The sequence below is a fragment of the Epinephelus lanceolatus genome, chromosome 16 (assembly GCF_041903045.1).
Source record: "Epinephelus lanceolatus isolate andai-2023 chromosome 16, ASM4190304v1, whole genome shotgun sequence".
Taxonomy (NCBI): domain Eukaryota; kingdom Metazoa; phylum Chordata; class Actinopteri; order Perciformes; family Serranidae; genus Epinephelus; species Epinephelus lanceolatus.
In genome coordinates this window covers 17,720,506-17,742,665 of record NC_135749.1, presented here as the reverse complement: position 1 = coordinate 17,742,665, position 22,160 = coordinate 17,720,506, and the positions used below count along the sequence as shown (strand labels likewise).

General features: G+C 43.8%; 1 protein-coding gene across 4 annotated transcripts in view; it reads left to right on the top strand.

Moving 5' to 3' along the window:
- Nucleotides 1-2,965: 2,965 nt before the first annotated feature.
- The window catches only part of runx1t1 (RUNX1 partner transcriptional co-repressor 1), a 70,568-nt gene continuing 51,373 nt past the window's right edge, over nucleotides 2,966-22,160 (top strand). For all 4 annotated transcript variants that reach the window (XM_033637225.2, XM_033637223.2, XM_033637224.2 and 1 more), the window contains exon 1: nucleotides 2,966-3,371. In XM_033637225.2, coding sequence (XP_033493116.1) covers nucleotides 3,344-3,371 — 28 coding nt within the window. In that variant the 5' untranslated portion in view covers nucleotides 2,966-3,343. The remainder of the gene's footprint in view (nucleotides 3,372-22,160) is intronic.

The window sequence follows — 22,160 nt, the reverse complement described above, 5'->3', positions numbered from 1 at the left end:
CATACCGGCAAGTAATTTCAATGTAAGTGATATGGGACAGATCACATTTCTGTGCTACTGTCTGATTGTATGCTGAAGAATCAGCATCAGAGACAGAATCTACAGTTCTTAAGTTGATCTAAACTTAATATAAGGTTTAATCAGAGTGACACAAGTCATTGTCTTCCAAAGTTGCAGTCTTTATTATACAAAATTCCCGCTTCAGACAGTAGTTTATCCAGAGTTTAACCCAAATTTTAACCAAATTTCCAGAAAATCAGCAAAGGAAAAAGCAAATTATTGCACATTTCTAACCACTAATGTTACGTGAATATTAGGTGTTAAGATATAAGACCTGGTGGAGCATACTGTCGAGTGCCATTAAACTATTGCAGAAGATTAACCAAATGGAGCAATTAAAAGAGCGCCTGTCAAACCACAAACTCATGTTAACAATGTAGAAAACATGACGGCAGTATGGTCTTTCTGTTTGTTTCATGTATTCATTTGAAAAAGGTTACAGTGTCCTCATTGTTCCACACAGATCTGATGCTTTTATCTCTTCAGTGGACGTTTAAGTCCAGCTTGGTGTCACAGAAATACACCAAATGACCATGACCTCTTAATGCTGCATTACTTGGTGGTGGCGTGCATAGTAATGTGATACAATGATATGCCGGCACCATGGAAACAGTGCCAATGGAAAGTCAATTAGGATCCTGTTGTTGCCGACGCACACATTTCCTGGTTCAACAACATCACACAATGAATGGTGATTAACATTACAGTGCCATAGGTAGTATAAAGAGTGAGGAGGTTGGGGTGGTGGATGTGTCAAACAAACAAAGGACTCTGACCCACAAGACTGCTGTTTGTGTCCAGTGTAAAACCAAAAGTCAGTGCTGGTTATATTTTAACTTAACGCACTTTGTGTGCTTGCATCATGTATGATGACATAATTATGTCGCTTATGTGACATTTGATCTTAAAGGGCCAGTGTGTAAAATGGGTTGAAAACCGTTGAAAACAGTGACATCAGTGGTCAAATTCTAGATTGCAGGGCTCACTCGCTCACCCCTCCCGTCGGGTTAATGACAGTGGCCTCGTAGGGACAAAAAGCCTTGCGCAGAGTTTTTCAGGAGTAGGTCTATCTAGCGACGAGGTGAATGTTTATTTAGAAATCTAAACCATGTTATGATATTGTAATGAATCACTCACGAGCAGGAGACCAGAGTAGCATTCGAGAAAAAGGCCCGTTTATTTGAGCACTCCAAAAACTCCGGTAACACTCCAGGGGGTAAAAGACTCCGTCCCAAACTCTGACTCTTCTAGCGTAACACACACACTCCATACACACATACTCGTTTACAATACCTAGCGGGCACCCCCCTCCCCCCTCTGCTCCACCAATCTCCAGCCCGCACACTGACTGACAGCGTAGCCGGTAAACAGAGCTCAGCTGTTTATTTAGCCTAGCAGTATCTCTGGACTATAGTAGCTGCAATGGATGACTTTGAACGCGATTTTGAAGAGTTTCTTGTAGCGGACACAGACCCAGAGCCATACCTGTTTGAGCCGGAGCATACAGATGAGGAACTTAGATGCTGAGCGGGCGAGAAGAGAGGCTGAATCCTCCGCTCACATTTTGCTGCACAGAATGGGATTCGGTGCTGCCATCGTTGGGGAGATATATCATCAGGAGGAAAAGCGCCGCAGAGAGTGCATCACAAGGAGTGAAGTTGCGTCTTCTTTTCCTCGCAGATGACGGTTCGGGTTCATTCTCTCCTGTTGCGTGGTAAGTGTGGTCCATTCGCAAACTTTATAACTAAAAAAACTTTTCACTACTCTCTATCGACGAACTACTAACACTCTCTGCTGTTTCCTCCTCCTTCTTCCTTCCTTCCTTCCTTCCTTCCTTCCGCTGTCTTCGTTGGTTCATTTATACACGCGAAACGCATTCTCTGGCTGGCTGGATTGTCTGCTCAGTCTGCCGTCATACAAGATGGCGACCTCTCTAAAGCAAGGCCCTTGCTATATATATATATAAAAGCATAATTATAAGGCGACAAAAACCAAACGAATTTTATTTTATAGCGATTATACACTTGTATAAACATATTAATGGGTAGAATATTCAGATTCAGATTCAGATTTGACAATAAACCATGCCAAATATTACACACTGGCCCTTTAAGCAAAATCATGACCTTTTTCAAGTATTTTTCCCCCAGAACCTAAACAAGTAGCTTTGGGGCTAACACAACTATGACCATTTCACAACATTAACCACGAGGTTGTTTTTTTTTAACACATTATACCACTCAGTATTTCTGTGAGATCAGAATGTTAAAGTCACATGCTTCCTGTTGGCTATGTTGTGTTTTACAGTTATTTTTATATTTAACCTTTTTTCAGATGCGGTTTTTAACACAATGAAAATGTGGATTTTGTCTCAGTTACATTGGAATTGTAGGAATTTCATCACAGCCTGTATTGACAGAGGAAGCCATTACAGTGGCCAGTGATGTTTTTTATGCACCTACAGGAATGTTGGTGTTGCTTCAAGACAGACTAAAAAAATGTGCACCTAACCTTTAATTCTGGACTGATGTGTTTCCTGCGTCCTTGCGGTGGTGTTTAGGGGTGATCTCCCTGTGAGCCCTTGACACGAAAAAGCTTCGCGAGCCGCTGGTACAGTAGAAAACACCTCGACTTGACCTGACCCCGCTTTTTCCAACCTGTTTTAGGACACACAGATGCTGGCTGCTGCCCAGTCGCCGCCTCCTCCTCCTCCTCAGCAGCGCTTCGGTCCCGCCCACCGCCACCTGGCTCTGCTGCGCACCGCCGACTGGAGGCAGAGTGTCGCTACTCCTCTTCCCCACGCCAACGGAGAAGCAGAAAACAAGGAGCCCCTTGACCGCGGGTGTGTGCATGAATTTATCCTCATATTTAAAAACCGATCTCTACAACTTAGACCGACTCGACGCTGAAAGGATTTTGGCGGAAAGTGCGAAAGAAAGAAAATCAGACGCGTGCCCTGCGCACTACTGCATCCTCCCTCTCTCCATCTCTGTCTCACCTCTCCTCCTTCTCTGCCTCTGCGCTTTTTACAAGACTCCCGGCTTCTCCCACCCTGAATATTCCCAGTGACTGTTCACTTATTGCGAAGCCGTGAGCTGCCTCTTCTTCTTTTGTCCAAGTTTGAACCCCGTTTCCGAGCTGCTGGAAGTACACCGCCAGAGCCCCTGAGAGCTGGCCGGACTCTGTAGCTGCCGTCTCCCCGATTCAAGCGGATCATCGAGGGGACCTTGCGCGGAGTCAATAGGACTGGAAATTATTTAGCCCTCTCACATCAACGTACCGCATGGTGGGAATTTCTGCCTCTTTTCAGTGTAAGTGGCCCTCTCTTTTGCTTAAGTGATTATATGCTCCCAATTACGCATTGGCTGTGTCCTTCTATAGACGTGTGTGCGCTAAATTAAGGGGGAAAACATGAAATAGCTGCTGACCCACTATGAAATTTGATATTTGGTTTTGTTTCATATATTTTAGTGTAAAGTAAGCAGAAGCTGTGGTGCTCCAGAGGTGTGATTTGTGTAAAAACACACCATGTCGGCCTGTGCAGCCAGCAATTACATTATGTCTATTTATTTTTATTTTTATTTTTATTGTCTGAGATGAACTGCGATTGTAAATCTATTGCAGGAGCGAACAATGCGTGTGTGTGCTGTGTGTGATGTTATGGTTACAAACGCATTTCATTGTAATGGGAAGAGTAGCAGGGAAATAGATTTTTGTTTTGATGAATTGAAGTTAAAGATGGGCAGTGTATCCTAACATTAAACAATTGGCACCCCATTTAAATGTTCTTATGTGTCTTGAGGACTGAACTTTTTGTGTTATACAGAAGATCAGTTAGCTTTCCATGAATTATTGGTTCAATTTGTTTAAATGGTGACACCAACTCGCTGTCGTCTCCATGAAAAGCAGATGTCAATTCATGCGCTTAAACCCAGGATGGAGAGTTGTTCTCGGGCAACAGGCAACTTAACTTCACGGATCAAGTTTGGATACTTCCTTTAGATCTGTCAGGACCCCTTTGGAGAGGTGAAGTAGCCTTCACATGAGCTGATAATCCCCAGAAATCACGGACACTCAGGTTTATTATAGCGAGGCGTGTATCGCCGCTCCTCAGCGCGGGATAGACAATAATGTGTCACGGAGTGTTGAGAGCATGCAGGTTTTTAAATCAGAAATTAAAACAATACAAGGTGACTTTAATGATCACAAGTCCCCTCTCACTGGATTGAGAGCATTCCCTAATTTGATTTCCAATGTTCCTGGTCATTAATGATTGTTCCGAGAAATAATGTTTGTTGTTTACTGGAAAGATTTTTTTTGGATGCATAGACTTTGCCATTCCTGTGCGCTCATTGAGGAGCCACTCCAGCCTCTCTCCTCCTCTCCCTCTGCTCCCTGTTAGACAGACTTTGCATTTCAGAGTTTGCATTTGAAAACATCCTCCGGAGCTCTGTCAACTGTCAAACGCATCTTCTCAAATCCATGTGAAGTTTCCATCTCCACCCGCTGCGACTTTGTCATCATCACATAGCCAAAAAGCGCAAAAAAAAAAAAAAAAAAAAATGTATTTTTTAATGGAGTGGCGCAGGATTGAAATTAAAGGGTTCGGGCTATATTTTACTCCAGTGGGAATCCGTTCCCCCGACTGGGAAAAGAGCAGACATGCGGGTTAGGGAGGGAGGCTGCTGGGGCTCAACCTGCTGTCGATGCCCGACTGTTCTCACGGCTCGGATTAGAGAGGGAGAAAAATATCTCCTGGAAACCCACAGGGCTTTGGACATTTTTTACGCATGCCGAATAGTCCCATGCAAAGCTTTGTAGGCATCCAAGAGGGTGATTGTTAACTCCTCTTAAAAGCGTGACCCACTGCAGATGTAGTCCTTGCTGAGTTAAATATAGTAGATGAAAAGGAGAATTGTTTATGAGCATTTCTGTCCCACTGATATAAGCTCTGTATATCAACAAGAAAACATGTTTTAAAATTAGAAAATCTAATAATATATTCAGTGAATCCAAGACTAGTAGTTTATTTGGCTGTCATGATGCATATGGGTAATTTCAGTGATCCAAATTGAGTTTTTTTGTTATCAATATGAGTTATGATTGTTATTTAGCTTACTGCAGTGGTCATACTGCTTGAACTGGTTACCCTTGCTGTCATTTATTGTCATCTGTTGTTTATTTTCCCCATTCTTTAACCACTGGGACTGCCATTAAAGTAGTGACTTGACTGAAAAGACCATTACCTGGAGTGTGTGTGTTTACAGAGATAAAGAGAGAGACAGAGGGACAGAGGGAGTAAATGAAAGGTAAACAAAGCTGGCGATGAGGGGAGAGTGAATGATAAGTGCCGTTTGCAGGTTATCACTGTGTTTGTGTGCGCATGTGGCCGCACGTGTGTGTTTGCGCATGTAGCTGCACCCACGTCCGTGCACGCTGTATAAACAGGCTTGTATTATCGTTACCGTCTCACTCTCTGTGGTCCAGGCTCTGCAGCATCAGCGAGCACTTCCAGGGGCCATCTGCCCAGCCACCAGCCTGCCTCACACCTGTTCTCCCTCCTCCCCCTCCTCCTCCCAACTCTCAGGCTGTAGGGTCAAATGCATCAGACCGCTGCTCACAGACACAGACGTGGCCTTGCAAAAATGGTGGCAGCCATTTTCCTCTCGCCTGTACACACACACAAACACACACACACACAAGCGCACAAACACGTATTATACACTCCTGGTTGTCAGGTTGAAAAAGATTGAATGCATACAGACACACACACACACACACACACACACACACACATCAATTTGGCTTGATTATTTGCATTTTTTTCCTTTCAGTGCCTTTTCATGCTAACCATAGCTAATAGCTCTCTACTGGTGCATGTTGCACCCAAACACAGCGTTCAGATCTCAGCCTCAAATAATGAATTACTATTATTTCAAAGGGAATAAAAACTGATTTCCCCTTTAGCACAGAGTCATATTGAGGCTCCAACTCTGTGATGTAATTACAAAGCACTTCTTTTAAGTATGACACACAGACGTTTGGATGCAGTCCAGGTTTGCTGCACGGTGAATAAGTGATGATGACTCAACAGAGTTAATATGCCAGCTACATCTAGAAGCCCCCTCGTGTATTCCTGTATCAGCTGTAAGGCTCTACCTTCCCACAGCTACGTGTCGATGCAAATATTCTCCCACCAAAAGGCAAAAGGCTTGGTACTGGATGATGCCCAGAGAGATTGCATCAACTGTATTGTTTTCATTTGGGCTTAACTGAGCCCATATGAGAATGCTTGCGGCACAAAGTGATCAGCTAGACACAGCTTTTGTTTGGTGAGTTGGTTTTGTCTATCGTTTATTGGCTGGCTACACTATATGCTATAAATGCGGTATGCTCTGAAGAGTTTGGCAGGTTTTTTTTGTTTAATTCATTTCTTGGAATAAGTGAGCTTTCCTGGTGCTTCAGCTGGCTGAAATGAATTTCACATAATGCAGTTTCCCGGAGTTCAGTCTGGAGGGTTTGTTGCTATCTCACCCAAGGAAAAACATACAATATTTCTGTTATCCAGTCTGCAGGACTTCGTGGCATCTAGCGGTAAGGACTATCAGTCACTAATCAGCTGAAGACTTCTCCCATTTATCAAGCGTAAACTCCCGGTTCAGATTCCTTCTGTGGAAATTGTTCAGAAAGTTTTTACCGGGAGCTGAACTATCTGCAGAGGTCTCTCCCTCTCCAAAGCAAACAGACCTGGTGATTTAAATAGGTTAAAACACTGGATAAAGCAGTAAATCAGTGTTTCTCCAATCTTGCACAGCTCTTTGCAGACGACTGCTGGCTTTCCGCTTATAACTTTAGATTCAGACATTTAGGAGGTTTTTACAGGGAGCCCAATTATCCAGAGGTCTCTTTCTCCAAACAAACAGACCTGGTAATTTATACTGGTAAAAACACTGAATAAAGCAGTTTCATTTCAAAAAACATAATTTTTCTAATGCTGCTTGGGTGTTTTGGCTTGTCGCAGAAGGGGTGCTAACTACAGTGGCAGACTTAAAAAGGTGAAAGGTCCAACCTAGAGCCAGTTTTTAGCCAACTTCGTGGACAAGGACCTGCTCCCTATGTAGACTCATTTTAAGCTACAAAAATATTATTCTTATTTTCAGGTTATTATACACTGAAGAGAACATAATTATTATATTATATTCCATTTCTGCCAGTATATCCCTTGAAATCCTCCACACTGTTCCTTGTATAAAGACAGAGAAGGCAGAGCATTTTTAAGTAGGCACAAGTTGCATATAAAGCCCTGCAGTCAGAGGGCAAATGTCAGCAGTAGAATTAGACACTAAAACCACTGTTCCATGCACTTCTTCAAGATGTATAGATCTGTTCTGATTATTCAGAGCCATCTCTTACCAAGTCCCAGAGCGAATTATAGATGGAGTCAGGGTGTGTGTGTGCGCGTGTGTGCATGCACCTACACACACACAAATGCCCTTGTAGATCGATAGGCCCATTGATGGTTATCAGCGAGAGGGCAGTTCTCTTCACTGCTTATTGAATTTCATCACCCATGAAAGAGCAGCAGTGGTATAAAAGGACTCACATTTATGTGTGTGTGAGTGTGGCTCTGTGTATGTATTTGTGTGCAAGTGTGTTGTATATGAGAGCGCTCCCTAGCACTCACAAAAGCAAGAGGTCTTTGTTTTATTGTAGCCATGAGTTGGCCTTTACAGGGGCTTATTTAATGTCAAAGTCAACAGTGAGCACTACAAACTGATTTTATTGGCCTTGTTCGTGTTTTTACTCCAGATAACATGAGACTTATAGGGCAAGTGAAGAAGAGGCCAATAGGGCACAGTCTGACTATTCATCAAGTTTCATGGGTGCAGTTAATTTTTCATAGGTTTTCACACGTCAAGCCATTTAGGAAACAAATGGGAAATCATATTTATAATAGGTCGGTTCCTGAATGCGACAGAATCCAACTTCTTTTTCTTCTTCGTTTCCTTAACTGTTGTAAAAAACAGTAGCATAGAGACAGCTGAACTAGCAGTATTGTTAAAGACGGACAGCTGGGAAATGTAATTTTTCACTGGCTAACTGTGTCTTTGTTACAGTTCAGGGTTCTTGGACTAAAACACACTGATAGACATGTGCAGGACAACTTAAACACACACACTCTCGCGCACACATGCTGCTCTCAGTCCTCTCTATATAGACTGGGATTGAGTTGCTAATTAACTTCACTTTCTCAAACTGTATCGCACACAGGCAGACTGCCACACACACACACACACACACACGCACACACGCACACAATCTCTCTCTTAGGCTCCTTCTCATGATGTCTTTCCCCTCACGGTCTCTCTCTCTCTCCCACTGTTTATTTTCCTGCCTCCATCTGGAGTCGGCTGATATTGTAATCGCCCTAATGCACATTGCCTTCCCCTCACACACACACAAACACACCCAAACACACACACACACACACACACACACACGTACAATGTGCCATCCTGACAAGCCCCTTTTCTTATTCCAAAAGATAAGCCACTGGATGTGATTCTGTGACTGTGTGTGTGAGCATAAGTGCACATGCAGGTGTCTATACAGTGTGTCCAATGAATACAAAGGGACGCACACAAAAGTGTGTTTCTCCCCACACTCCGCCAAAGGTACCAATATTGAATAGGCACTTCTTGGTGATGTGGAGCCGCGATAATGTGACTGAGTGAAGATGTTCCCTGTTATCGCTCACCTCCTCAATATTCACCTGTCACCCAGTTTACATTTTAACATTAAGACAGTGGAGGGGAAAGGAATTCAGGATCGGAAGTGGAAGTGTGTGTGCGTGTGTATGTGTGTGTTTGTATGTGTTTCTGCATGTCTTTTGTGAAGGTTTGTATGGAAAGGAAAAGTGTGTACGTGTGTGGGCACATGTGGAAAGAGATTACCGTGCTGCCATCTCTAATAGCTTTTGTTTTGTGATTCAGGAGAGGTTTGGGATGTTGGAAGGTGCACACACACACACACACACACACACGTGTGTGCTCAAACAAATGCCGAGGACACACAGACAGGTTTGATTGATGGCGAGTATGAGCTGTGAAACTGTGCGATTAGGACCCCCCCCCCCCCCTTTTTTTTCCTCCCTAGTTCACGAGAGGACAATTGTTGAAGAATGGACCGGCTTGCTTGGCTGCCAGTCCATAAAACCTGACCATAAAAGTCTGTCCTTGTGTGTGTGTGTGCGCATGCAAGAGCGAGAGTGAGAGAGGTGGAGGAGTGGGCGCAGACAGACAGCTCTTAAAACAAACAAACAGGCAGGCAGAAAATCTGACAAATTGACAAAGAAAGAGACAAAGAAAGAGGAAAAGGATGAGAGAGAGGGAAAGTAAGGGCGGGGAGAAACCTCACCTCAGCCCCGTCATGCTTTAGTGCTTTTAATCACCTAAACCGAGGTTGCTTCCTCCATAAAAATTCTACATTGTTAACGTTGACCTGCATGTGAAAATAATTTTCAGTCTACCCACTGGGTTGTTGTTTTTTTTAAAAAAGGACATAATTTACAATCACCATCCCTGCTTATCAGCCTGGATACCCCCAGTATTTGATTTACAGCTCTGCTCTCTCATTAATTTTGATGTATGGATTTGGACGGTACACTTTATGAAAAGGGCAGCGGCTGAAGTGGAGGCCTGGCTAGCCTGGTAAAAAGAAGTGTAATTAAGATCAGCAGAGAGGGGCAGAGAGAGAGGGAGAGAGAAGCGCCGATCAATAGATGCAGACAGTGGACCCTCTGTTTTTTTTCCCTCCGAGTATTGACGTGTTCAGTCAATTACAGCTAGAGAGAGAAGAAGAGGAGGAGAAGGAGAGATGGGGATGTGTGTTCAGCTTTGTGTGTGTGAGATGGGCGTGTGGATGTCTGCACCCATATGTGTGTCGGTACATGGCTTTATGAGTAGGTACAAACAGCCAATACACATCTGCATCTAAGATGTGCTTCTTTAATATTGATAATAAAATACAGTCGACGACTGCAGAGCAGACACATCCACTGTCGTTTTAGGACTTCCAGTCACTTCGAGTCTTTTATCTACCATCAACAGACACAACTAAATTACTGTTTCCTCTCTTTGCTGGTTAAAATCACACCACTGCAGCCAAATAATGAGGCCCTTTTCTTTTGTGGTTGAATTTGACTTGCATGATGGGTATTGTAGGAAGAGAGGGGCTTCCAGCTGTTGTCGGTTAGTGTCACAGACAAACAGGGAGATGGGACAATGGGACGACGGGCAGCTCGCTCCATCCGATTGTCTTGTTGTCAAACCGACAGCAGGTGCCTCGAATGATAAACGCAGAGTGTCAATTATTTCGAGGAAGGGCCATTTTCAGAAATTGGTTCAAAGAGAAAGAGGGAGAGTGGCAGAGGAGACAGTGGGGGTTACATAAAGAAATGGAAGGAGCTGGTCCATTTTCCCAAAATGGGGCCAAGTAAAAGCCCTATTTTGTTTAACTTCCAGTGCATCCTGTCCCGAGCATTTCCCTGCCCACATGCCCCCCACTACCACAGCCAACCTTCAATAGCCTGAATTGTTGCCGGCCACCCCGCTAAGTGTTTGTATGCTCACAGTCGATATAGTCTTCAACAAAAAATGATATTTGATGGCATTTCCACCTCCATAAAAAAAAGATTATGCTCGGAATAATTACACTCACTGGGTTTTCTTCCTCCAAGGGGATAAAAAAAAGTCCTGGTTTTCTGGCTGAAAATGGTGGTTAAGTAAAGAAAAGGGGGAGTTGTGAGGATTAGGTGTGTATCGATGAATAGATAGAGATCTCAAGAGCTGCCTCTCCTCAGATGTGTATGTGCGGGTGATACAGATAGAAACTGGAGGAGAAAGACTGCAGTATAAAACTGAAAGAGTCTCCAAACTATCAAAACATATCTATATGTCCGTGTGTATCTGTATTGTCATCCGATATACATTCATGACCCCAGCTGCTCTTACGGATTTGCGATTGACAGCCCTTTCATCAAAGCATCTGTTCTTCCCCTCTGTCGCACTCTCACCATATGGACATGTCATCCTCAGCTGCGCGTTTCATAGTAGCGTAGATGATGTGTCTCCATGGTAACCCAACTCTACTTTTAGAAATGTGATATGAATTATGTTTTTGGCCCCACATGTGCAAGATGTCTGCACAAACACACACATCGGTGTCTGTATTGCAATGTACCTTGACATTTGTAGTGTTTTGTATCAAGTTAGTCGGTGTGATGGTGGACTCGTGCAGATTTGTGCAGATGCCGCGGCGCTCTCTGAAGTTTTATGGCTCCTGCAGTGTATGGACATGTTTGTCTTCTCTACACGATAAAGCCATTTGTGGAAGAATCCAAGGGTTTTTTTTCCCCAGGATTTAAACAGCTCCAGATTGCGGCGAAACTCTTTAGTCCTGCTCACACTGAGGGAAGGCGCGGGGCAGAGGAGGGAGAAAGGCTCTCACGGAGCAATAAAAATCCAGGAGAGAGCATAAATCCATCTCCCCTTGTAAGGTCCGAAATTTTTTTGCAGATGTTTCAAGATGTTTGGCCCAAGTGACGGTAATTTCTTGCCCATCTGTCTTCTCTCCTCCCCCTATGTCTCTTTATCAACATCTGGTTTTCGGTGCAGCAGGGAAACAAGTATCCTTTATAAGCCAAGGGTTCCCAGTTCCCCCTCTGCTTGTGCTATTAACTTAGCCTCAACTACTGCGCTCTCTCTGTGCACACATACTCACATATGCTAACCATTAGAAAGTCATACCATTCAGAAAATGTAATAACTTTCAGTTAGAGGGGAGATAAAGTATTTTGGCTTTTTTTTGTTCTCTCTTCACTTTTTCCATAACTGCAAAGAATTTGGGGTTCTGGTTTTTATGCCTCCCCTGTGAGAGGACAAATTATTGCTTAGTTGTTAGTTTGAGGATGCTTTAGTGAGAGGAAAGCCCCTTCCCCTTAAGCATTTGAGTAGGACCCTTGGGTGTCTGTCTGCACCTCTACTACCCATTTAGGAGTGAAAAGCATAAAGCTGCTACTCAGGGTGATACTGTAGAATCAGACTCATCAATTCACTCGCAGGAAGGAGACATGTTTATTTGGGAATGAATGCACACAAACATTTTGCTGCACACTTTAGCAGTACAGCAAAATCTTAATTTGCTATTTCCTCTTTGGCAATATTAAATTGTCCACATAATAATTCACAGCTGTGCAGGGAATCGCGCATTGTGGCGCAGCTGCAACTTTATGTTTGCGAATTAAATCATCTCACACACGGAGCTGAACTGCACATCATATGCGCACACACACATCTACAAACAGACACACAGGTGTGCACTCACCACATCGCTCCCTCACATGCTCACAGACAGTAAGAAGTTGAATGTGCAGACAAAGACACGCAGCTCAGCACCATATGGCAGGGTTGTCAATCTAAAATGAAGGCATGCCGAGCGTGCTTTGAGCACGCCATGTAAGGTGCTGTACAATGTTTCTGGTGTGTGTTTGATAGGGTAAACAGTGTCATATTAACAGACCTGTACACACCTGCACACAAGTTCACAAATTCTAATTTATGCTTCTTTTTTTGTATGCATGAACACAACATACACACAGTCTCTTTCCGACACATACCCTTGTCCTACTTTTTGTCATTTAGCGGCTTAACAAAAGCATGCTGAGCTCATTGTTACTGCCAATTATGTTCTATTAAATCAGTGTTGTTACTGTAACACAACAGTCTCACACGTTTGTGGAAGGAACATTGCAGCGTCAAATACATTTTAAGACCACAGCATGCACCATTTTATACCACTTCATCAGAGTGACAGTTTTTCTTAAATATTAAGCTCTGGTTAAGATCAGCTATATGCAGCAAAATTCAGGTCAAACTATGTTAAACCTGCAAAAATCCTCAGAGACAAAACCTGCATCAGCTCTTAAGTGATACCAGACGTGACCACAGGCTCTGTATTTAGATATAAAAAGTCTTTGGCTTTGCCACTTTGCCCAAGGCTACAAGACACAATCACACAAAAACATGCACCCATACACGACAGATGCCCCCAACTGCCAAAGACGCTAATGCATTAGTCGTGCACTGCCCCGGGCTTTTGCCTGATAGGACAATAACAAGACCAAGTCACCAGCCGATCAAGGGTGGAGGACACACACACATGCACTGGTTCAAGCATATGTGTGTGTTTATCCCGATCCCATGTTTGTTTACCATTACCATATGAAAGGGATTACACTTGTAGCGAAATGCTCGCAGTTGGTTTTAATAATTCAGTGCAACTCCTCAGCACACATTTACCTGTTGTCTGCTTTCATAGACCTCCTCTGTATTTCAACTTGAAATGTTTGAATGTAAAAAAAAATATAAGTGGTTCTAGTGCAAGTATTGATGCAACCATGATGTTATCAAAAATCATCTTTCTGCAGGTAATAGTGTCGAGATGAGAGCGTGGTGTCGGCTGCTTTTGTGTCTTGACGACCTCTGTTTGCTCACTGGGTTGAGTGTGTGTGTGTGTGTGTGTGTGTATATGTTGGGGGCGGGTGGTACCTTCACGGGGAATTGATTGCAAGGGATTAGACTGTGATTACAAAAGGGGGTGGGCAGCAGAAAGTAGAGATCAGGGAGGGAGAGAGGTGAGTGGTGACAAGGTGAGAGGTGCAGCAAGGTGAAACAGGGAGGCGAGACGGGAGAGAGACAAAGATCTGTTTCAAAATAAGATGTCAAAGTGCAAAGTCATTGCTAGAACAAAAACTAAACTCATCTATATGACTTTATCAACTTTTTTAGACATAAACATCTGCATGTTTGAAATACTAGGTATTAGGTAAAAATCAAGACATTAGTTCAGTAGTAGATAGTCTGGGTCTGCTATTGATTTGACATGATTCTTATTGATTAGCACTTCTATTTATTGAGGGCACAGATTGGTAGACTGTGGGTACAGTGGCGCTCCGGGGCATGGCACCCTGGTGCAATTGCAATTGTTTAGTGTTTGAGTAGGCTTGTTCAGTGAATGTTTTGTTCCCAACTCAGTGTCCTGGAAATTATGCTTGCATGTTACTAAACTGCTTTCTTAATGACATCGTTGTGGCCACGTAATCGTTGCCTGGATTTTGTTCAGAGACAATGTTTCGTTAAGGTTACGAAACACTTCCTTCATGTACCACATAAACTTCACAAGAGGGTGGTTGGGGAGGATGACGAACGATGACAGTACAAGACCTTGACACCAGAGCTTCCGGCTCACGTCCAGACTCCTGTCTTAGGTTTAGGCAACAAGAGCACTTTGATTAAGATCTGTAAGGGAAAAATTGTGATTACCTGTTTCGGCGGGAAACAACTGAAATACATTGTCAGTTAACATTTTGCTGATACGTTCAGTATTTATCATATATATATATGTTCAGTCATTATGTTAATAGAAAGCATAATTGGGTGACCTCTAGCTCAACTGGTAGAGCGTGCGCCCCATATAGGCTTAGTCCTTTGCAGCAGCATGGGTTTGACTCCGACCTGCGGCCCTTTGCTGCAGGTCATACCCCCCTCTCTCCCACCTTTCCTGTCTGTCTTAAGCTGTCCTGTCAATCCAATGAAAAATCGGCCATAAAATAATGTTTGTAATATTTGCTGTTTCAAATTAGTTGAATTGAAAATATGATTTTCAGGAGACAGTGCTGTACAATCAATGTTCTCCTTCAGCTTTATAATTTGTCTTTGTGAGAAAAAAAAAACAGCCTATTTGAGCAACAGTGAATTGCTCAACATGTAGATACATAACACAAACAGGATTGTTGTCTGTGCACATCAGATAATTAGTAATGTTAACTCCGAAATAAGGAACCAAAGTGAATCAGTATGTGATTCTTTAACTCATGGTTTTTATCTACAACACCATAATAGAATTCCTAAAATCCAGTTATGGTTTTTGGTTTTGGTGTGCCACCCCCAAATTTTGAGTGGCCCCATCTGGCAACCCCTATAAAACATTTCTGGGGGCGCCACTGTTTAGGTACCAGCACTCAGTTAGACCAGTGGGAACAATCCAAAATGGGATTCTTGTGTTCTGGAATAAAAGCCAGCTTATTAAGCAGGGTGAGTGAGGTCTGTGTGTTTGCGGCTCTGATGTAAGCCTGTTTGCCTGTGCCAGTTGGAGAACAAGACCCTGAAAATAGAGAAAGTGGGAAACAGGGAAAAAAGCAAGTGGGACACATTTGTGAGTGACTCTAAACCGCTGGAGACCGACGCCAGAAGCCACAGAGCCAAGCGGCAGAGGGAGAGATGGAGGCAGTGACAGAGGGAGAGAGAAATACCCCGTACAAGATGTTAAACAACATTTATGAGTTTCCAAATTGCTGAGCTCGGATACAAGCTTCAGCTTTCAGGCCTCTAATGTGTTTTTGAGATTCCCTGTCTCTCTTTTAGACAGCCACTAATGCTGAAACTGCCTCTGCTCTGGAAGCATTTCAGCATTTGAGGAAAAATAACATATGAAATCAGTCAACCCGTATTGAACTAGTTAATGTCAAGGAGTTCACATAGACAGTCTTGACCACAGCTACATGTGGGCCACAGAGTACACTATACATAGCTGCTCTATTGTAATAGAAAATTATAGTGCGACTAGGGATTAAGAGGTTGGGGAAAAATGTTGCATTCATGGTATGTGGAAGAGAGCTTGTAAAATGTGACACAGCCTGCAGCGAAAGGAACGTCTTGCTTTTGAAATGATTGCCAGTGTGAGGCAGCCTTATTTTATGAAAATGGATCGAGAGGCTTACAGTTGTTTTCTTTTTTTTCTTAATAAGTAAGGGAAGACAAAACAGCTCCTGCGTGTTCACTGTGAGTGGAGCAATATTTTATTTTATTGAAACATGCCAGTGTTTTCATTCACACTGAGCAAATTAAATCTGGATCTGGAACGGTACGAATGTTTAGGAATGTTTATTCATGAATTCACAGATCCTAAAATAGTTACTTTACTGAAGGAAATTCTGTTATGTTTCTGAACTTCTCTGAGAAATGGCAGCAACCGAAGTGACTACTGAAGTGAATATTTTAAGGCTATATCCAGCATCCACATTGCTTTGGCATTTTGGAACCCCTAAAATGAAAACTTTTGATAATGCTGAAACCTTATTTGGATTGTGTTTCAGTCTGGACAGGCAGAAACAAAGTCGATGACACCTATGTTTGCTTCCTGATTGCGTCTCATTAGTCAGGATGTGTCCTTCTGTCAACCCTAAATTCTGCATTCAGTAATGCTTCTACTGCCTGTATGCGCAGGAGGCAAGCTATTATTCGAGTGTTCATTTCCAGCAGCATTATCAGACATGGATCAGACAGCCTGCTTCCTGTTTACATACTGTAGGCCCATGCATGCTTAGCGTATGTGAATGATCATGTGATAGGTGGTTTCAGGCATGTTAGTATAGATGCAGATTATTTCTGAAACGGTGCAAAAATGCTCCTTTGGATGGAGATCATGTTTTTGTTTTAAAATGTTGTTTTAATATGAAAACATTAATGTGGATGTAGCCTACACAAGCAGTGCCTCCACCACATACACATGTGTAATCGCAGATGGATGTAGAACCACAAGCGAACATTCACACGGACACTCTGACATCCCTCCATGCCCCGAAAACCATCAGTTCTGATACCGCTGAGTGGTTTTGATTTAGGAAGGGTTGTACAGTCTCTCTCTCTCTCTCTCTCTCTCTCTCTCTCTCTGTAGTGTCTGAGAGCAGCAGTCATGGCGCACTTGTGCCAGAGGAAGAATCAAGGACATTGTGTTTTATTTTACCAGCCAGACACATGGCCAGTCTGGTTCAGGGAGAGGAACATAGTTTACTGAGAGAAGAGGTTTCATACTCTGGTCTTGATTTATTCAAGTCGATGGCTGTCTCATATGCAGTTCTTTGGTCACTGTAGTCCTTAGTGATAATACAGCAGTCTCTTCCCAGCACAACTACACTATAAAAAATAGGGTAGAACAGCCTTGTTCTGTGCTAAAATATTTTTCCACGTTCACCTTTCTGCTTTCTGCAAATCGTACTTATTCCTACAAAAAGTAATGTTCTATAATTCGTATATAACCGACGTAATTGTGAGACGGGCCTGTGTGACCTCCCTCACATGACAGGAGCAAAAGAGGAAGTCAGGTGACGTGGTATGAAGAGAGACGTGGTAAACGTGGTGGACCAGTCAAAGTTGAGTTATTTTAAGTTACAATGGAACGTAACGTCACGTCGTCATGTCGCATTACAATAAGTAACCAATGTAATGTGACAGCGCTCAATTATGGTCTTTTTCTCAACCTAACCTTACCACTAGGGGTGTTAATTCGTATCATGATGCTAATTCGTTAGATATCATATGAACCATTTACTTAAGTTTCCGTAAGATAAATTAGTGTATGAAGATATGTTGTCCAGTAATAACAGCAGCCTAGAAAGTGCAAATCTCACCTGTCTTGTATATTTGCATGTGCACATATGTGTGTGCATGTGTCCTTTGACAATTAGGAGAGCACATCTGCTCCACTAGTTTAGTTTTTGTTTTTGCATGGGAGCAAGACATTTATGTGAACGGTGTAATACTGTCACATGGACGCACACACACAAACACTGTCCCCCTCACACACATCCTGACCCCGACCAGCCAACCATCCCCACCCTTCTCCTCTCCTTTGCTCCCTGGGTCCCCCCCCCCCCACCCCCCCCCAGATTCCTTCTGGTTCCCTTTCTGGTTCCTGACCAGCGGGGCTATCTCTGGATGGCCGGCGGTTCCTCTCATTCTGCCGGCCCATTGTGTGGTGGCTTGGGCTGGGCCCTGGGCCCCGGGGGCCGGGAGGGGAGCCAGGAATGGCCTGGTTCCTGTTGCTGTACTAGTTAAAGGAACTGTGGCACCGTTTCCATTAGTCCATCGTAGCTGCTGTGAAACTGATTTTAGGGCTATTTTTGTGGAAACAGTTACATCCATGTAAGTTGTTTTCTCGTTTTTGGAGAACTGTGGGTTTGGTGAGGAGAATCAAGTAGTTTAATTGGATGCCTTGGGTGTTAAAGTAACTGAATAACACAATTTGTTCCACAGCTGGACAGGACAAATTTGTGCTTTACATGCAGAGACACAGCCCAAAAATGAACGACTTTCCTCTGGATCAGGATGTAGTGAAGAAACAGAAAATACCGACAGACTCAGAAGCAGGTACATTCACATACAGTGTTGCAAAGACATTTGTCATCATATTATAATGCCACTGTCAAAGTACTTGTTGTGGACCTGGTGTGCAGGGTGTCATCCATCATGCTTTTTAACAACATTAAACATCTTTAAAAATGACCCTTTTTATTTAACACTAACTAATATGAACAGCAGTATTTTTTAGGATCATTTGGTACCTTATAGCCCAACACTGACTTTATCAGCAGCCAAGCAGCAATACCCACCCTCAGAGAAGACAGTGATACTCAGATGAGTAGGCTCTAAAAGTCCCTTTCTTATCCCCACCCCTGAGAATAACTGATGTAAAGCACGCTTACCCCTCATTATCTTTGACACTGAGTTGACAATATGATGAAAACACACAATTTACTGTTTGCATGTGTGCTTTAAATGTCTGCACAGAGCGTCCTCTGGTTTGAAGGAACGTTCACCTAACTCATCACACCCTCACAGCCAGGACCATCGCACCTTGTGGCAGCTCTAACTATGAGCTCCGTCCACTGTGTTGCTTGTGAGTTTCTCCCTTTGAGACTTCTCGCTCTCCGTGGCGTGTTTTGCCACACTAGCTTGTGCGCTCGGTTAATTATGACTGCCAAGCCGGGCTGTCACAGTGATTCACTATGGAAAGAGAGAGAGAGAGGGAGAGGAAGAGGGGAAGGAGAGAGAGTTGGCAGGTGTACAGATGTATCGTTAGCGCCACCCAGTGATGCAGAGAGAAGAGTATAGCAACTCCTCCTCAAAGAAGACTTGAAGGGGAGTTGATTTTGACGAACTATATGTCATTGTGTCTGTATTGCTACTCATTTTTTCCTTTCCACTACACCTGTATCTATTCTATTCTCTCCTCTCTCTTCTCCGTCTCCTATCTTGCACCTCAATCTTTCAACACCTTTCCCTTTTCTTCCCTGCTTGTTTTTCTTTTTTTTTTCCACTGTCGCCCACTTCTCTTGCCGATGCCAGTTGCGCTGTCTCGCGTACTGTTGCGACAAATCAAGCACTCCATTCATCTAGTGTCATCTGCGCTACAAAGAAGTGGAAAACGTGTGCTCTCTCCTCTCCTCTGTCTCCACTGACAGCCACCTCTCCACTTTATCATCGGTGAGCAGATCAGATCGGAACTGGGCCAAGTAACTCAGTGCTGGATGAATGGAAGGGGGGCCGTGAGTGAGGATTTATAGGTCTGGTTGAGGCTGCCCAAGCTGAAATGAAATGGGGTAGCTCCCTATTGTGATCATATGGTTTATTTGCCATAGATCCTTGAGGCACAGCGGGAAGTGCATTCAAATTACAGTTCCCAAGACTCTGTGTAAAAAGGGTTATTGGATATATTGGAGAGTTTACTGCTTTCAGTGCACTGGAAATCAAACATCTGTGCGCAGAGACATCCGATCATGTGTCAGTAATCTGCAGCTATTTTGTGCCTCCAGGTGAGGAAACAAAAATGGTTTCTGCATAACCATTAACAACTCCTACGGCAGTTAAGCGAGAGGTTTGGTAGCAAGCAGCTGAGATTGGAAGAATTCAGCAACCCATCCACCCACTCACACACACACACACACACACACATACACACATATGCTGGCCCGCACACATGCATGCACCCAAAGCAAAAAAGTCATTTGTTCTACCTCATTAGCATGTATTGTGGCGAGCGGGCGTAACACACTGAAAGGTGAAATGGGTCCGCCATGAATAGCACACCAGTCGGCAGAGGAGAGGAGAGGAAAAGGAGGGGGGGGGGGGAGTGTCCAGATGGCTGGGGACCTGCCGCACACACAGGGAGTCTCTCGCTCGCTTTTTTACTCCGCTGATTGCACCGTTTCGACTACACTCGCTTTCACTTGCTCTCTTTCTGCAGCTCCCCCCTTTTTTTCTCACTTCCATCAACACACACACACACACACACACACACACATACACACCAACCTCACATGTAACCTCCCTTTCTCCAGAGTTGTTCACATGCAGCCTTCCTGCTCGTGCACACACACACACACACACACACACACACACACACACATACATATATATTTATATATATATGTACACTCTCAGGGGCAATGTGTGACCAGGAGGCAGAGTGCAGTTGAGTGCAGCCCAGTGGAGCGCCTGTTGTGGCCCATTGCACCTCTACACAACCTGGTCTCCTTCTTTCCTGCTCTCCTCCTTCATGTCTCTTTCATCCACTTTCACCACCTGTTTCCTCGTCCATCCCTCCGCCCGCCACCTTGTCGTTTGACCTTTATTTTTCTTTTAACGTCCGGCTTTTTCTCTTTTTTCTCTCTCTTCTCTAAATTATTCATTCACTGTGTGTTGTTAATACACCCTTAATTAAAGACTTACATGGACTGGAGTTTGTTAGATACACTAACAGTCCACCTTACAGTCTGACACAATTTGGACAGATTTCACATAGGCTTCCTCTTCGGTTTGATGACTGGGGTATGACTACGTTTGATATGCAGTATTGAGACTCTGTTTCTAGCGAGTTACATCAGATTGCACTAAAGCTGAGGCCATCTTTGGTCGATCCCTTTGACTGCGAGAGAGGAGACGGGGAGAGAAAGTCACAGAGAGGAAGAGTACTGTCGTTTGCCCTGATGTTCCCTTTTCCTTTTCTCTCAGTATTGTGTAGCGCTGCCAGAATATCTGTTCATTTATCTTCCCATCTGTGTGTCTGTATATCAGTCTGCCAGTCTGTCACTGACTCTCTCTTTCTCTCATCCTTCTTCTCTTGATTCTGTCCCCCCATCCCTCCCCTCCCCCCCCTCTCTCTCTCTCTCTCGCTCTCTCTGCTACACTTTTGCCTCTTTTCCTGTGTCTCTCTCAGACTATGTCTTTCCTGTGTGTCTGGTCGAGAATCACTAATGGTCTCCACTGGGGTGTAAACTGTGTGGGGTTTGGTGTATTCTGTAGGCTGCACACACACAGATACCCACACATCAATTTTAGACAGCACAGAAGCAGGGGTTAGTGGGCAAAGAAGACAGGGAAGGGAATAGAGGGAAGGAGGCAGACATGTCTGGGTGTGTGGTGATGTGGTGTGCTGTCTGTCCAAACACAACCCTGTATTTACATCCCTTTGCATCTCCGCTCTTTTTGCATATCGCTACCTCTCTCGCTTCCCTTCGTCTTTTCTCTCACTCACATCACTCCATGCCATTAAACCTGCCAATCGGCCAGAGGCTGTCTCATGGGACTTCAGTGTGTGTGTGTGTGTGTGTGTGTGTGTGTGTGTGTGTGTGTGTGTGTCTCACTCCATCACCCCCACTATTCAAGTCCACCTCATTGACTCATCATTGAGTGGGCCCTCCAAAGCTCTATTGAGTTTATCAAGTCTTCCACAAAAAAGTCACTCCCATTCTTTCTCATTGAAGCCCCCCCCCCCCCCCCCCCCCCCCCCTTTACACACACACACACACATTGGCTGACACACACAGGATGGCTCTGTCCCACACAAAACAGCCTTGGCGCTCCATTGAAATCCCCTTAGCAAAACGTTTTCTCCTCATCAGCATTGTGTGACTATTCAGTTTGTTAATGCGCCTGTATGAAGAAAGCCTTTTATTTGCCTGTTTTGAATTTAAGCACATATATTAACCCACATATTGAGAATGACTCTTTAATAGCCTGAATAGGAGGTGAAGGGGGGTGTTAGGAGGCAGGAGAGGAGACGAGACGACGGAGATCTTTATTTTGGATGCAGCAAGCTTTACTTAAAGCCACAGCTTCTTGACAAGCTGACTTGTTTAATACTTGAATAAAGCAAGCCCTTGATGCTCATTCACAGACACGCTCACACACAGAGAGAGTAAT